The sequence below is a fragment of the Oncorhynchus mykiss genome, chromosome 9 (assembly GCF_013265735.2).
Source record: "Oncorhynchus mykiss isolate Arlee chromosome 9, USDA_OmykA_1.1, whole genome shotgun sequence".
Lineage (NCBI taxonomy): Eukaryota > Metazoa > Chordata > Actinopteri > Salmoniformes > Salmonidae > Oncorhynchus > Oncorhynchus mykiss.
Window position 1 is genome coordinate 57,168,036 of NC_048573.1, and position 17,142 is coordinate 57,185,177.

General features: G+C 41.7%; 1 protein-coding gene across 2 annotated transcripts; it reads right to left on the bottom strand.

Moving 5' to 3' along the window:
• Nucleotides 1-1,000: 1,000 nt before the first annotated feature.
• LOC110532451 (N-fatty-acyl-amino acid synthase/hydrolase PM20D1.2) lies at nt 1,001-16,901 on the bottom strand. 2 transcript variants are annotated; one of them, XR_002474833.2, is made up of 14 exons: nt 16,535-16,901; nt 16,325-16,411; nt 12,705-12,940; nt 12,412-12,498; nt 11,062-11,195; nt 7,225-7,344; nt 6,454-6,529; nt 6,268-6,329; nt 6,029-6,107; nt 5,209-5,280; nt 4,555-4,720; nt 4,320-4,419; nt 2,006-2,220; nt 1,001-1,882 (listed from the first exon to the last, which is right to left on the bottom strand). XR_002474833.2 is itself a non-coding variant. In XM_021616368.2 (13 exons), the coding sequence occupies exons 1-13, from the start codon at nt 16,752-16,754 to the stop codon at nt 2,091-2,093; spliced, it is 1,569 nt and encodes a 522-aa protein (XP_021472043.2). In that variant the 5' UTR covers nt 16,755-16,901; the 3' UTR covers nt 1,001-2,090. The 2 variants fall into 2 exon arrangements, 1 of the variants encoding a protein (XP_021472043.2); XM_021616368.2 differs by having other exon boundaries at nt 1,001-2,220.
• Nucleotides 16,902-17,142: the final 241 nt, after the last annotated feature.

A 17,142-nucleotide genomic window follows, 5' to 3' on the forward strand; every position in this document is an offset into this window, starting at 1 on the left:
TCGTTTTGCACTGCTTTGCTTTATCTTGGCCAGGTCGCAGTTGTAAATGAGAACTTGTTCTCAACTGGCCTACCTGGTTAAAGGTGAAATAAAATGTATAAAATATCACATTCATTCATATACAGGCTATCCTCTGTTTTGCCTACATGAAGTTGGTTCCGTTTTCAGTCATGTCTTTGGTCACATTCGCGCGGGTCAAACAAAAACACCCTAATTACTTGACAAAAGTAATCCACTCAAACGCACCCATTGTATCATTCCATGCTTGACAATAACACATTGTGTACGACAAATTTGCCACCCCTTCCTCCCACGACCACTCCACCACCGTGCCTACATTAGTTTAGATTCTAATGTCAATATGTACACCAATTACAACAATACCAATTGTGATATCATTCAATAGTGTCCCAAAAATAAAGTACTTGTTCAATGTTTGTATGTAATATTTGTTGATGCTGCTGATTGTGATTTGCCTTTCAGTTGAAATGTTTGAAACCTTTGTTGATACACATTAACTCCAACTGTAAAGTAGGCTACTACTTAGTAGTAAGTATATAGTCTACAATAGGTGAATAAGAAAACAATATTGTGAGGCTACTTGTTAATGTGGCATGGATTTAGACCTGTCTGAACACGGTTCGTTAACCAGGCTTCCTTGGGACATCCCTACCCCAGGGTTTCCCAAACTCAGTCCTCAGGACCCCAAGGGTGCACGTTTTATTTTTTGCCCTAGCACTACACAACTGATTAAAATAATCAACTAATCATCAAGCTTTGACCATTTGAATAAGCCGTGTAGTGTTAGAGCAAAAACCAAAACGTGCACCCCTTGGTGCCCCGAGGACAGAGTTTTAGAAACGCTGCAACCCCTACCCTAACCATTTTGAATGTCAACTTCAGTTGGGTAGAGATGTCCCAAAGATCCCAGATAGCAAGGACTGTCTGAACACTTAATCATGTCTGACTACATTGTTTGGACACACCAACTGGAAACAAAGATGGCCGTCACCACAGAGCATCTTGTTTATTATCCATTATGTTCACTACACCCCCACATCAATGATATCTTTAGCGTCATTGGCACAGTACCTCCGACACTAGGCAGTAGTATTTCAAGAAAAATAGATACTTTCAGTTATCATCTGAAACAGAGGATTAAGTATTGCACCTCAATTAACCTGTGTGTTTAATATTCACAATTAAAAAATGCTCTCAAATACCTCAGAAATCAGCAAGTAAAATAGCATGCAAAGTTCTCCTTTTAAAAGCTTGCGATTTCAATCTTCATACCATTAATGTGCATTAAATAATTGTTTTACATAATATCTTTAATTTAATATTCATTTACAGATGCCATTCCACAGGGAGGAAATTTGGCCAGCAAATATCAGATCATCTCTCTCACATGCATGCTGCATACACTTCACCAATCACCTACTTCAAGCTTCATGTTGCCAATGACCAGTAACAAAATAAAAGTAACATATCAAATTGATGTTGTACCAATCAAAACGGCTTTTCTATGGCCATACCAACATCTAACTCCATATCTCTAATGCAATACTGTCACCGGGTGGGAGGGTTCTTTTCTTAAAAAAATGTAACCCAGATCAAATTCTCTGTTGTATTATTTCTGTTCCTCGTTAGACTTTGCCCCCTTGATGTCTTCGTAACATTGAATTGCTGTACTCATTCATAATACAATCCTATTGTCTTCATTCAAACTATAGCATTGATCCTAGTGTGCACATGGTTTGTTGCTTATCACCACGAGACAACTGTGCTTCTTCCAAAATATTGGAGGGACCAAACCTGACAGGGTAAACAGAACATAAAAGTGTAATTTGGATTATGAATGTAAGAGGCTGCATTTACACAGGCAGCCCAATTCTGAGATTCTAATTGGTCTTTTGACTAATCACATCAAAACTTTTCAGATCTGATTGTCAAAAGACCAATTAGATTAACAAATATTAGAATTGGGCTGCCTGTGTACACACAGCCGGAGTGGCATACACTTGCAGCAATGGATAAGTGAACCACCAAAGCACAACCACCGCCCACAGTACCCATAATGCCCTACAACTTTAGAGCTCATGACCAGCACTGTGAGGAGAAGGGAGGTCCTTGATGTCACAGTTCTGGATTAGATTGAAGTAAAAGACCACCAGTTCCTCGTAGTTCTTCTTAGAAATCCTCTCGTTAATACCATGGAACCTGAAAATGCAGAGGGAAAAGATAGAAAGATAAACTAAATTAAGTTGAGGTGTTCTCGTTTGTCGAATGCAGTACAGAGCATTGTTTAACCCCCCTTGTCGGCACACTGTGTGTATAGGGCTGACTTACATTTTATGGTTCAACCGTGGCACATGGCTAGATCATAAGACTGGAGTATTAGTCTCGTGATCAACAAAAGAACAGGGCCTTGTGTTCAAACAATCTTATGACTAGATCGTTATGACTACATTCAAAACCTTGCTTCTGGACAAACTAAACACCTTCTTCCCCCGCTTTGAGGACAACACAGTGCCACCGACGCAGCCCGCTACCAAGGACTGTGTGCTCTCCTTCTCCGTGGCAGACGTGAATAAGACATTTATGCGTGTTAACCCTCGCAAGGATGCAGAGCAAGACGGCATCCCTAGCAGCATCCTCAGAGGATGCACAGACCAGCTGGCTGGAGTGTTTAAAAACATATTCAATCTCTCCCTATCCGTCTGCTGTCCCCACTTGCTTCAAGATGTCCACCATTGTTCCTGTACCCAAGAAAGTAAAAAGGTAATTGAACTAAATGACTATTGTTCCATAGAAATCACTTCTGTTATCATGAAGTGCTTTGAGAGGTTAGTTAAGGATCATATCACCTCTACCTTACCTGACACCCTAGACTCACTTCAATTTGCTTAACGCCCCAATAGATCCACAGGCGATGAAATCGCCATCGCACTGCCCTATCTCATCTGGACAAGATTAATACCTATGTAAGAATGCAGTTCATTGACTATAGCTCAGCATTCAACACCATACTACCCTCCACGCTCATCATTAAGCTCGAGGCCCTGGGTCTGAACCCCGCCCGGTGCAACTGGGTCCTGGACTTCCTGACGGGCTGCCCCCCAGGTGGTGAAGGTAGGAAACAACACCTCTACTATGCTGATCCTCAACACAAGGGCCCCAACAAGGGTGCTTACTCAGCCCCCTCCTGTAGTCTCTGTTCACCCATGACTGCATAGCCACTCACGCCTCCATCTCAATCATCAAGTTTGCAGACGAAACAACAGTAGTAGGCCTGATTACCAACAATGCCGAGACAGCCTACAGGGAGGTGAGGGCCCTGGGAGAGTGGTGCCAGGAAAATAACCTCTCACTCAACGTCAACAAAACAAAAGAAGCTGATTGCGGGCTTTAGGGAACAGCAGAGGGAGCACGCCCCTATCCACAGACGGGACCGTAGTGGGGAAGTTCCTCGGCGTACACGTCACTGACCAACTGAAATGATCCACCCACACAGACAGTGTGGTGAATAAGGCGCCATAGCGCCTCTTCAACCTCAGGAAGCTGAAGAAATTTGGCTTGGCCCCCAAAACTTTTACAGATGCACAATTGAGAGCATCCCGTCAGGCTATATCACTGCCGGGTACGGCAACTGCACCACCCACAACTGCAGGGCTCTCCAGAGGGTGGTGCGGTCTGCCCAACACATCACAGAGGCCAAACTGCCTGCCCTCCAGGACACCTACAGCACCCGATGTCACAGGAAAGCCAAAAAGATCATCAAGGACATCAACCACCCGAGCCACGGCCTGTTCATCCCACTCTCATCCAGAAGGCGAGGTCAGTACAGGTGCATCAAAGCTGGGACTGAGAAAAAAAAGACTAAAACAGACTTAAATAGCCATCATTGGCCGGCTTCGACCCAGTTACGCAAACCCTGCACCTTAAAGGCTGCTGCCCTAGAAACAGACTTGGAATCACTGGCCACTTTAATAATGTTTAAATACTGCTTTACTCATTTCATATGTGTACACTATTCTATTCTACTGTATTTTAGTCATTGCTCGATCTAATATTTATATATTTCTTAATTCCATTCTTTTAGATATATGTGTATTGTTGTGGATCGTTGTTAGATACTACTGCACTATTGGAGCTAAATACATTTTGATTTGAACACAAGCATTTCGCTACACCCGCTAAATATGTGTATGTGACCAATAAAATGTGATTTGAATAGAGCTGGAGAGAGCTCTTCTACACAGAATATTTCCTTGTGGGTGTTATGGCTCACAGTTCTTCTGTTACAGTGTGTGTCCTACCTCTGGGCGTCCCCTGGTCTGAACCAGGTAGGAGCAAAGCGATAGATGTCCTTGGCCAGGTCAGTGTAGTGACGGCTGTCTGTGTTTCCGATGCAGATACCTGCACATTGGAATATGTAGTAGTAGGTCTCGACATAAAAATGCTAAAACATTTCATTAGCAGAAAACATTTTCAACATCATGGTGGGCAAACCAAACTAATACCATTCCCTCTCCACGTACCCCAATTTCTTACCAGGGGCAACAGTAACTTGTGGGAACTGGTCCAGCACAGTCTTCTTGATGATCTGGAACCCAAAGGATGTTTCATCGTAGGAGCTGACAGGCAAAGGGTCAAAGCCATCCACTAGCTCCATCTTAACCCTCTCATCTCCCACTGTGGACTGGATCAACTCCAAAACCTGAAGGGAGGACAAATACACTATCATTGTGAAAACTGTGAACAGTTTTCTTCAACTGTACTTCAAAGTTGCCAGCATGACTAAATTAAATACATTTTCAATGTTTTACTTTTGTGAGAGGACCATATGATTCTAGCTAAAATAATAGATAAGTAACATGAGTTTTTAATATAGCATGTGGTTGAACCATATAGATAGCAGTAGATTTGCAATGTCGCAGCACCATTCATTAGACCAGGGATTACCAAACAGATTCAGCCGCGGGACAATTTTCCTTGAGCAGATGGTCAGGAACATAATTACAAATAATTTGTAGACTGCAAATTGCCCGCAAACATAATATTTGACTAAAACAATAATTTAAAATATTTATTACTCAGAAAACTTGGGGTGCCAAATAAAAATCACCCATTGGCCAATTTGGTCCGTGGGTCACCAGTTGGGGAACCTGGCTTTAGACAGAGCTTGCAGTAAATACTAATCCCCACCTCTTGTAGTGACTGTGCGGAATGTATCCGCAGATTCACATAGGCCTCAGCTTGGGAAGGAAGAATGTTAACCTGTGAAGAAAGAAAACAAATGTATGTAATTAAAAAGGACTCCCCAGAGGAAGTTGCCGCCACTATTTCAATGTAATTTCCTGTCCTAGAGATGTAATACACATTTAGGTTCCACAACTAAAGTATGACAAAGGCTACTTATACATATTCACGAATTGGGTGTGGGAATTTCCACTTGGACTTGATAAACATCAACCAACAGGGCACCGACAGCAGTACAGTTAGCATGCTAACCTTATCTAGCTAGTTAATGTTATCCGTTGTTGCCACTTATTTTTTTACTACACAGTATTCAAAAGATTAGCTAGCTGGCTCTATGGCTGGTTCTGGAACTGGATTTGTCATAAGCACTGATTTACGGAAAACTTTGCCGCAGATGGAAACCACTGGACGCAAATCCAACATAGAAATAGAAAATAATAAGATGAAGCTCCGGTAATACGGATAACTATTGAAAGATAGCTGGTATGCATTTTTCTACATTTGGAATGGAAACGATGCAACCTCTGGTAGGCTGCTGACAGGCTTTGGCTGTGGTACAGAAAAGCAAAGTCAGCCAGTGTTCAGGCTTCTCACAGGGGAAGTGAAGAACTATAAGTTCCTTTGCAGGTGCCTTTTCATTATCTGGATAGACACTTGTGGTTTCTGGCCATTGTCTTTCAGCTCGGAAAAGTGATTTCTACTAGTGCGGGCATTTAACAGACAACTTTATGCACAATATATAATTTATCATGACTAGATATTGTACCTTAACTCCTGAGTTGAACATAGTGATTGCAGTTGTGGTTCTCACAAAAGCATTTGTATCAGGTCTTCTTTCCATTACTCTGTAGCACAAATAAAAGCTGTTAATTAGGTTTCAGAATTAAATCAACACCATAAATTCCCACAACATGAGGTATGTTTATTTTATAAGAGTATAAATCTGCATGTAATTCAAATAATCAAAGATGGAACAAGCCAGTGAAATTCAGAGTGGAAAATTACCTTCCAAGGAGTGGGGAGAACAGCCACATATTCGACATGACAAATTTGAGTGGGAGCCTAAACTGTGAGAAAGAAAGTGATAAAAAAAATATTTTTTTACTGACAAATAGATGTAATTTGATGGAACTTTCCCTTTAACACTCTATAGCACTTATAGGATGTCTGAGGCTAGAAACACAGCATTACCTTGTGAGCCAGGTGTTCAAAGGTCCCACGTTCAGGGCCTTCACCAAACAACCTAGGCATTGGGTTATCCTCCAATCTGACGAAACAGATCACGTGTGCTTAGACTTAGAGAACGTGGGCTTAGGGTCACAAAGATTCCTCCCTTTACTGAGTTTCCTAATATTATTAACTGAAAAGGTCCTAAGAGGGAACTTGGACCTTGCAAAATGTCTCATGCTCTATATACTGAGTACATCAAAGATTAGGAACACCTTCCTAATATTAAGTTGCGCGCACACCCCCACCCCCCACCCTCAGAAGAGCCTCAATTCGTAGAGGCATTGTCTCTACAATGTGTTGAAAGCGTTCCACAGGGATGCTGGACCATGTTGACTCCAATGCTTCCCGCAGTTGTGTGAAGTTGGCTGGTGGACCATTCTTGATACATACAGGAAATTGTTGAGCGTGAAAAACCCAACAGTTCTTGACACAAACCGATGCACATGGCACCTACTACCATAACCCGTTCAAAGGGACTTAAATATTTATTTAACATGACATCAATAAGGGATAAAAGCTTTAACCTGGATTTCCCTGGTCAGTCTATGTCATGGAAAGAGCAGTTCTTAAATGTTTTGTATACTCAGTGTATGTTCATGGCTGACCATGCAAGGAACATGGAATTCCCTTTGATTGCACAGTACCTGTAGTTGTTAAGCAATGGCTACACACAGTAGATCCATCTAGCCAATTCCCAGCCATACCTGTGACGATTCATTAATCCCCTCTTACCTTTTGACTGCTCCTGCCAGGATGCCTATGCTGCTCTCACTGGGAGGCATGGAGGAGTGACCCGGGGCCTTGGAAACGCTCAGCTTCACCGTAGCCAGCCCCTTCTCACTGATCCCAATCCTGACATACACACACAGGCAAATCAAATAAAAATCTAATATTATTTGTCACAGTGAAATGCTTACTTACAGTTGAAGTCGGAAGTTCACATACACTTAGGTTGGAGTTTTTCAACCACTCCATAAAACTACAGTTTTGACAAGTCAGTTAGGATATCTACTTTGTGCATGACACAAGTAATTTTCCAACAATTGTTTACAGACAGATTATTTCACTGTATCACAATTCCAGTGGGTCAGAAGTTTACATACACTAAGTTGACTGTGCCTTTAAACAGCTTGGAAAATTCCAGAAAATGATGTCATGGCTTTAGAAGCTGCTGATAGGCTAACTGACATCAGTTGAGTCAATTGGAGGTGTACCTGTGGATGTATTTCCAGGCCTACCTTCAAACTCAGTGCCTCTTTGCTTGGCATCATGGGAAAATCTAAAGAAATCAGCCAAGACCTCAGAAAAAAAATTGTAGACCTCCACAAGTCTGCTTCATCCTTGGGAGTAATGTCTAAATGCCTGAAGGTACCACGTTCATCTGTACAAACAATAGTATGCAAGTATAAACACCATGGGTGTCATACTGCAGTCATACCACTCAGGAAAAATATGCGTTTTGTCTACTTGAGATGAACATACTTTCGTGTGAAAAGTGAAAATCAATCCCAGAACAACAGCAAAGGACCTTGTGAAGATGCTGGAGGAAACAGGTACAAAAGTATATATATCTACAGTAAAACGAGTCCTATAGATATAACCTGAAAGGCCGCTCAGCAAGGAAGAAGCTACCACTCCAAAACCGCCATAAAAAAGCCAGACTACGGTTTGCAACTGCACATGGGGAAAAATAATATACTTTTTGGAGAAATGTCCTCTGGTCTGATGAAACAATAATAGAACTGTTTGGCCATCGTCCTGTTTGGAGGAAAAAGTGGGAGGCTTGCAAGCCGAAGAACACCATCCCAACCGTGAAGCATGGGGGTGGCAGCATCATGTTGTGGGGGTGCTTTGCTGCAGGAGGGACTGGTGCACTTCACAAAATAGATGGCATCATGAGAGAAGGGAAATTATGTGGATATATTGACGCAACATCTCAAGACATCAAGTCAGGAAGTTAAAGCTTGGTCGCAAGTGGGTCTTCCAAATGGACAATAACCCCAGGCATACTTCCAAAGTTGTGGCAAAATGGCTTTAGGACAACAAAGTTGGGGGGGGGGGAAATCAATGCAAACAGTCTGGGTGGCCATTTGATTAATCGTTCAGCAGTCCTATGGCTTGGGGGTAGAAGCTGTTGAGGAGCCTTTTGGACCCAGACTTGGCACTCCAATACCACTTGCCGTGCAATAGCAGAGAGAACAGTCCTGGGGCGGCAGGGTAGCCTAGTGGTTAGAGTGTTGGACTAGTAACCGAAAGGTTGCAAGTTCAAAGCCCTGAGCTGACAAGGTACAAATCTGTCATTCTGCCCCTGAACAGGCAGTTAACCCACTTAACCTAGGCCGTCATTGAAAATAAGAATTTGTTCTTAACTGACTTGCCTAGTTAAATAAAGGTAAAATAAAATAAAGTGTCCCGCTCCTTGAAAGCGGCAGCTCTAGATGTTGCCTGTATTCCATGGCTTCTGGTTGGAAAATGTATGTATGGACGTTGTAGTCGATGCAATTAAGCCTGTGACTGAAGTGTATGTACATACACTCCTCAATGCCATTCGGTGAATCTCAGAACATATGCTAGCATATGCTAGCAAAACAGTCCTGTAGCGTAGCATTCACATTATCTGACCACTTCCTAATTGAGTGAGTCATTGGTACGCCTTGCTTGTAAGCAGGAATCAGGAAGATAGAATTATGGTCGGGTGAGGGAGAGCTTTGTGGAGTGGAGTAAAAGTGGCCTTTTTTTCCCCTGCTGGTAGAAATTAGGTGAAACAGATTTAAGTTTGCCTGCATTAAAGTCCCATGGCCACTAGGAGAGCCGTTTCTGGATGAGCATTTTGTTTGCTTATGGCCTTATACAGCTCGTTGAGTGCAGTCTTAGTGCAAGCATCGGTTTGTGGTAAATAGACGGCTATGAAAAATATAGATGAAAACTCTCTTGGTAGATAGTGTGGTCTACAGCTTATCATGAGGTACTCTACCTCAGGCGAGCAATACCTCGAGACTTCTTTAATATTAGACATCGCGCATGGGCTGTTTTTGACAAATAGACAAACACCACCACCCCTCGTCTTACCAGAGATAGCCGTTCTGCCCTGCCGATGCACAGCAAATCCAGCCAACTGTATATTATCTGTGTCGTCGTTCAGCCATGACTCGGTGAAACATAAGATATTACCGTTTTAATGTCCCATCGGAAGGATAGTCTCAAACGGAGCTCATCCAGTTTATTCTCCAGTGATTGCACTTGGCAGGCATATATACTTTTAATATACTGTGATAGCAAACATAAACCATATTTAAGTTGTGTTTTATATCATATTGTACAACAGCTGATGAAACTAACACTGTAAAAGTGTGAAACTTTGATCAGTAACCAGGTTTCCATCCAACCACTTCATGCAGATGAACTACGTGACGCATGGGAAAATCATGACCTGGTTGATGGAAACAGCTGGTACAATTTTATAAATGTGGACAGACAATTTATTCATTCGACATAGTGGAATCTTTGTGTGTGCGGAAAATTAATTACACGAGAAATGATGCAAATATTGATAAGCATCATATCGAAGTAAACTTGAGTCACAAGACGATATGTTGTGTGTTCCTTCCACTACGACTCGGGAAAGCATGCAGTTTATTAGGCTACAGATGAAAGAAGTTATGATGAACTTCACAGGGTGGTGAAAGTGCACAGGGATGATCTTGATGCTCATTTCCAATAAATATTGAGGATCTTATTCTAGTGACATGATGATCAATGCTTGGCTTCCATTTGACAATTAAACATTATCTTGCTCTCATCCATAATAATCTCATCATGTAGGTAGCCTACCTGCAATCTATCTACAAACCGTTGGCTAGAGTGGTCACATTTGCTATATAAACAGAACAATTTTGGTGACAAAACTATCAGTAATTGAAAATGCGATAAAGACCAATTTAACTTGTTTTTTTATTTTTATTGGGGAATTCAACCGCAAAAGTTATGTTCTCACACAGCCTTTTATCCACAATAAGTCCGGTTAATGGAAACATCTCTGGTGGGAAAATGTGCATATTGTCGTACTCACATTTTTAAATAGTCGCATGAAAATCTGTCGCCAATTGGATAGAAACCAAGCTAATGTTAGTTTCTGGTTGAAAATATATTTTACGCAGGACCTTGTAATCAGCCGTTTTTGCGTGGGTGGAGTTTTGGCTTGCCTGTTGACATAACCAGGCAGTATAGGTTAATAGACCAATAAAGAGAGTTCCAAACCGCTCTGCCAATAACAGATAGTTTTTTCAGGTTACATATCCCTCCCATTAGGCCCATCCAATTACACCCCTCACTCAGACCACTCCTAGACCACTCCTAGACAGTACTAACTAAATTCTTGCTTAAGAAATTATTTTTTGCTAAAAATCTATTTGAATTTGACAATTTTAATGGAAAACTATTATAATGGTACTTAAGTGTTACCCAGAAATGAGTTCTTACCGAGATAACAAAAAAATGGCTACATTGGGCCTGTGGTTATAATCACTTAGAAAGACACTAAATATGAGAGAAGAGTGAATGAATGCTTACAGAGCAGCAGGCCCCTGCAGACCACTGATGACTCCATCCAGTACAGCCAGACCCTCATCCAGTACAAACGCAAGCTGTACCCCTTTCTTCTTCAGCACCCTCACTATGTTCATTGCCCCCTGGAAGCCACTCACCTACAGTAGACCGACAAAATCCTGTTAATGATTTCTGTTCCTTTTCAGTTAGTGAAATACAGTTTAAGTCGGAAGTTCACATACACCTTAGCCAAATACATTTAAACTCACTTTCACCATTCCTGACATTTAATCCAAGTAAATATTCCCTGTTTTAGGTCAGTTAGGATTACCACTTTATTTTAAGAATGTGAAATGTCAGAATAATAGTAGAGAGAATGATTTATTTCAGCTGTTATTCCTTTCATCACATTCCCCATGGATCAGATGTTTACATACACTCAGTATTTGGTAGCACTTCATTTAAATGGTTTAACTTGGGTCAAACATTTCAGGTAGCCTTCCACAAGCTTCCCACAATAAATTGGGTGAATTTTGGCCCATTCCTCCTAACAGAACTGGTATAACTGAGTCAGGTTTGTAGGCCTCCTTGCTCGCACACACTTTTTCAGCTGCAAACCGTAGTCTGGCTTTTTTATGGCGGTTTTGGAGCAGTGGCTTCTTCCTTGCTGAGCGGCCTTTCAGGTTGTCGATATAGTTCTTGTTTTACTGTGGATACAGATACTTTTGTAACCGTTTCCTCCTGCATCTTCACAAGGTCCTTCGCTGTTGTTCTGGGATTGATTATCACTTTTCGCACCAAAGTATGTTCATCTCAAGTAGACAGAACGTGTCTTCTTCCTGAGTGGTATGACGGCTGCGTGGTCCCATGGTGTTTATACTTACGTACTATTGTTTGTACAGGTGAACGTGGTACCTTCAGGCATTTAGAAATTACTCCCAAGGATGAACCAGACTTTCTTTCTGAGGTCTTGGCTGATTTCTTTTGATTTTCCTATGTCGTCAAGCAAAGAGGCACTGAGTTTGAAGGTAGATCTTGAAATTCATCCACAGGTACACCTCCAATTGACTCAAATTATGTCAATTAGCCTATTATCATTTTCTAGAATTTTCCAAGCTGTTTAAAGGCACAGTCAACGTAGTGTATGTAAACTTCTGACCCACTGGAATTGTGATACAGTGATTTATAAGTGAAATAATCTGTCGGCAAACAATTGTTGGAAAAATTACTTGTGTCATGCACAAAGTAGATGTCCTAACCGACTTTCCACAATTATAGTTTGTTAACAAGACATTTGTGGAGTGGTTGAAAAACGAGTTTTAATGACTCCAACCTAAATGTATGTAAACTTCCGACTTCACAAACTTCACAAACCTCCTCATCATGACCCAAACCAATGAAGAATCCCCTTCGCGGTGAATAACCTCTTATCAACAGGTACTCCAGCGCCTGGAGAATTCCCTACAGTGAAAGATTTGTCTGGTTAAATTCTCACAATGTGAAATTGTATTATTGGGTGAGAAAATCAGCAACCACATTGTTGATTACGCAATGCTCTTAGCTCAAAGATAATACATATTATAGATTTATCTCTACAATCTGGTCCTTGTTCTTGGAACACCCAGGTTCCATAAACATCTACCCACTGTCAACCCTCACGATCTCACCATGACAGACTGCTTGTTATCGATGGTCCCTCTCCCGTAGATGAATCCATCTATCTCCTTTGCAGAGAATGGTGGGGCCTCCCATCCGTCTCTCTCCTCAGCAGGCACCACATCTATGTGGGCCAGCAGCATGTAGGGGACGAGGGCCAGGTCAGAGCCCGGCACCCAGAACAGGTGGCTGTAGTTGGCCACAACCTCATGCTGGACCAGGTGGGAAGAAAACACTGTCGGGAAAGCTGGCAGACAAAAAAAAAAAATCTGTTAAGTGTTAGGAAATGCAGGATATGACCCGTACGAAAAAAACTGCACTCAGAGTGTTGCATTATTCTGCAAATACTGCATCCAAAATACCACAGTCGACTGCAGTTACTGCACTTTTACTGCAGTTCCAAAACTGAAATCTTTTTTTGGAAGGGCATTTCTATTAAGCTTTTAAAATAGTGGATTTGAAGTAAACGCAGACGCATTACTGCTTGAGTATCAGAAAGCAGTGTCGAAATGCTAATTGGTAACTGTATATGCTCAAAGCCCAAAGGCCGGCAGATGGCGATATTGAGTCGTTTCATCTTATGGTCATAAGGGAATGCATGCAGCAGGCTATACACTAGTATGCCGCGTGGACGTTTTTTTGTGTGTGTACATTCTCCATTCAGGCTGCAAAGACATCAATTTCCTCAACTCAATTTAATCGTGAGAAGGCAGAATTTCTTTGGGAAAGTATGCATACTTTCTTGATGAAGCAACATTTTCCACCCCCATGGTAGTGGCTAATGCTACTTCCTGATGTTTAGCCAGGGTCATGTCTAGATGGGACACAGCTTGTCAAAATTGAGGTCAAAAGTTATTATTTTTACATTTCAGCTAACCGTAAACTGAATTATCCTAACCTGGGGGGTTATGAAGGAACCAATGGGATGCTCAAGGTGGGGCATTCCTGCAGGGAACTCTTAAAATATTATCGTGCAGTTGCATACATGGATTTATCGGGCTTCACTAAGGGGCTGTAAAATTAAAGTTGTAACAAAGTTGACATTTAGCATAGCATCCATTTTTTTGTCACGACCCCCAACACCCTACCATAATACTTCACCTAACAGTATATGGCCTGTGCGCATTTTTAGCACTTCACTGAGCTGGCAAGCCTCCAGCTATACAGCACTCACGTAGAAGCAGTAATAGTTAGTTCAGAGTATTTCTGAGTCAACTTTTTAGACGACATGCGTCCCATTGTGCCTGTTGTAAACCAAACACTGCATTCCACAGTAAGAACCTCATACCAACAGTCAAGCGTGGTGGTGGTGGTGTGATGGTTTGGGGATGCTTTGCTGCCTCGGGACATAAAGGCTAGGCAACAATGATTTGAAAGTCGCAAAATAAATCAAATGCTGTTTCTTGCCTTAAGCTGGGCATAATTCACAAGTGATAATATCATTCACAAGTAAAAGGCTAATATTGTCACCCATCAAACTATTCTTGATTTAATCTTATTGTTGCATATACTAAATAATATATGTGAAATTTGTTTTGATTTAGGTGCATGATAATGGTCAATTCTCTCTCTAAACAAGGGCAGCAGAAGAAATACATGTCATCTATGCACTTAAATAGCAAATGGAGGACTCTTTTCCCGTGGTTCATTATCATGCCAGCCAGGTAGGCTAAACTCCTGTTGTAAGGAGAAGCAATAAGCTTAATATTAGGAAAATGAATAAATATATATAGTAGTCCTAGCCTATAGAACACTGGATGGGAACCGCTTCTTTTAATAGAGGCCATCACTCTGTTCTCTCACGCAACAGCATAGCCTATAGAATTGTTGCGCACTTCTCATGAAGTGTTTGATTAGATGTTCGAATATATTTGCATTGATGTCAGAGTGATTAGAGGGACAATAAGAGTGCTGAGTACCAGGCAGTTAACAAGTCTGGTAGGCTACTAATGACCATCAGCAGCATCAGAGCTTTTTAATGTAATCTTTATTTAACTAGGCAAGTCAGTTAAGAAATACATTCTTATTTACAATGACGGCCTACCCCGGCCAAACCGGACGACACTGGGCCAATTGTGCACCGCCCTATGGGACTCCCAATCACGACCAGTTGTGATATAGCCTGGAATCGAACTAGGGTCTGTAATGACGCTTCTTGCACTGAGATGCAGTGCCTTAGACCGCTGCGCCACTCGGGAGCCTAATTACCATGACTAAGCGGTCACGTGGAATTAGACTGCCTTCATGACTCGTCACCGCCAGTGTGACGGTAATATGGTCACTGTAACAGCCCTAGTCCACATACACATATCTGTCATGCTGCTGCTCCAGTTTCAACTGTTCTGCCTGCGGCTATGGAACCCTGACCGGTTCACCAGACAGGTTACCTTGTCCCAGACCCGCTGTTTTGGACCCCCTCCCTCTACCACACATGCTGTCTCAACCTCTTAATGCTCAGCTATGAAAAGCCAACTGACATTTACTCCTGAGGTGTTGACTTATTGCACCCTCTACAACTGTGATTATTATTTGACCCTGCTGATCATCTATGAATGTTTGAACATCTTGAAGAACAATCTGGCCTTAATGGCCATGTACTCTCAATCTCCACCCAGCACAGCCAGAAGAGGACTGGCCACCCCTCAGAGCCTGGTTCCTCTCTAGGTTTCTTCCTAAGTTCCTGCCTTTCTAAGGAGTTTCTCCAAGCCACCATGTTTCTACATCTGCATTGCTTTCTATTTTAGGCTGGGTTTCTCTATAAGCACTTTGTGACATCTGCTGATGTAACAATGGCTTCATAAATACATTTGATTGTTTTATAATGTTAGCTAAATGTAGTAATAAATAAAGGCTACGTTTCTTTAAATGGACAATTCTGTGAACTGTCTTGTGCAAGTTTTAAATTGACACAATACCCATTAGTAAAGGTATCAGCTAGAGATGACATGCAGGAACGTGCAGAGATTTGTAGTTTTGACATGTCTAAATTGATTACAATTAGCATTTTTGAACCTGAGAGTAAATAGAGCCAAATATATTGATATAAGAGAGAGAGATGTACATGGTTATCAAAACCTCAAGCCAAGGTAAGCATACACAGCTCTTATTTTAAGTGTTTCTAAAATCCCTTATGGGAAAATGGGGTAAAAATGATTGGAACCATTTCCCTGTTTGACTACTAGGTTATGACACCTCCACTGTGGGATTCTACTCAGGGACTTGCATGGAATAAACATAGATTTGTAGTTCTGACTGTGTTCTTCAAGGGGTGATGACATTCCAAATAGTTAACATGTATTTAATATTTCCTTGAAAACGACACGCAGTTGTCAATGCTTTCTGCGGAGCTGAAGGACTACATGCACCCAGCAGGCAAATCGAATGCTCTATTTTATTGTGACGTTTCATTGAAAACGACCAGCGCCATGCATACCTTTTGGACGGTAAAATGAAACGAATCCTTATCGCCATTTGCCGGTCTTGTGCTCAGTGGGCTAATGGGCCTTGTGTTCAGTGGGCTAGTGTACTCAGTGAAAACATGTTTCCTACAGTAACCGGTTATAATATAACCGCCCATGCAGCATGTACCTGCTCCTAAACCAAGTATAACAGTAGGTATCCGGTAGTTTACCTTTCCTCAAGAGGCCGTCGAACTCGCGCAATGCGGTGGTGTTGAGCTGCGTCTCCGTGGTTGACACGGTGGGAATCCGGATTGCGTCTGCGTACAAAAAAGCAGGCGGCGTTGAGCAAATTTGGTGTGCACATTATAGCGATTAATCATTCACACAGCATAGGTTGACAAACCTGCTCAGCTTAATGATCGAATTAGTCCGGATCTCACCTCTGAAATTCGATAGAAGCTCCTCTCTCTGGTGCTGGTTTATGTCAGACGCAATATTGTTCGTCTTCTCCCAGTGTGCAAGTTGAAGTCCTGCATTCACGTCAAACGTTAGTGTCCTTACAGTGGCTGCAACGAAAAAGGCTAATATAACTAATAACAAGCTAAACGACACAATTTTCACAAACTTGAGAATGTTCAATTTTGCACTGCGTTCGGTCATTTTTTTAATTCGACAGTGCACAGCGTGTTGTTGTGAAGAGTGCAAGCTGCTCGTGACGTGATCTGCTAATTTGATCTATGAATGATCGTTTGAGCGCCACCTTTTGGGCTGGAAATAGGTCACCAGATAATCATTTACCTTATTCACCTTCATGCACTTCGATTCAAATTGCCATATAGCACTTGTTTTAGACAGAACATGTCAAATGCTCTTTATTCAAATTAACTCAGACAACTACACAATAAGCAACTCTTGAAAAATCAACAAAAAACATGTTGCATGTTTCATATTACACTGAAGTCCCTGACATGTTGTCTTGACCACATCTTTGGTGAGCTCCACATAACACTTTACTTGTTTTTGATAACAAGGCCACAAACAAAACCAA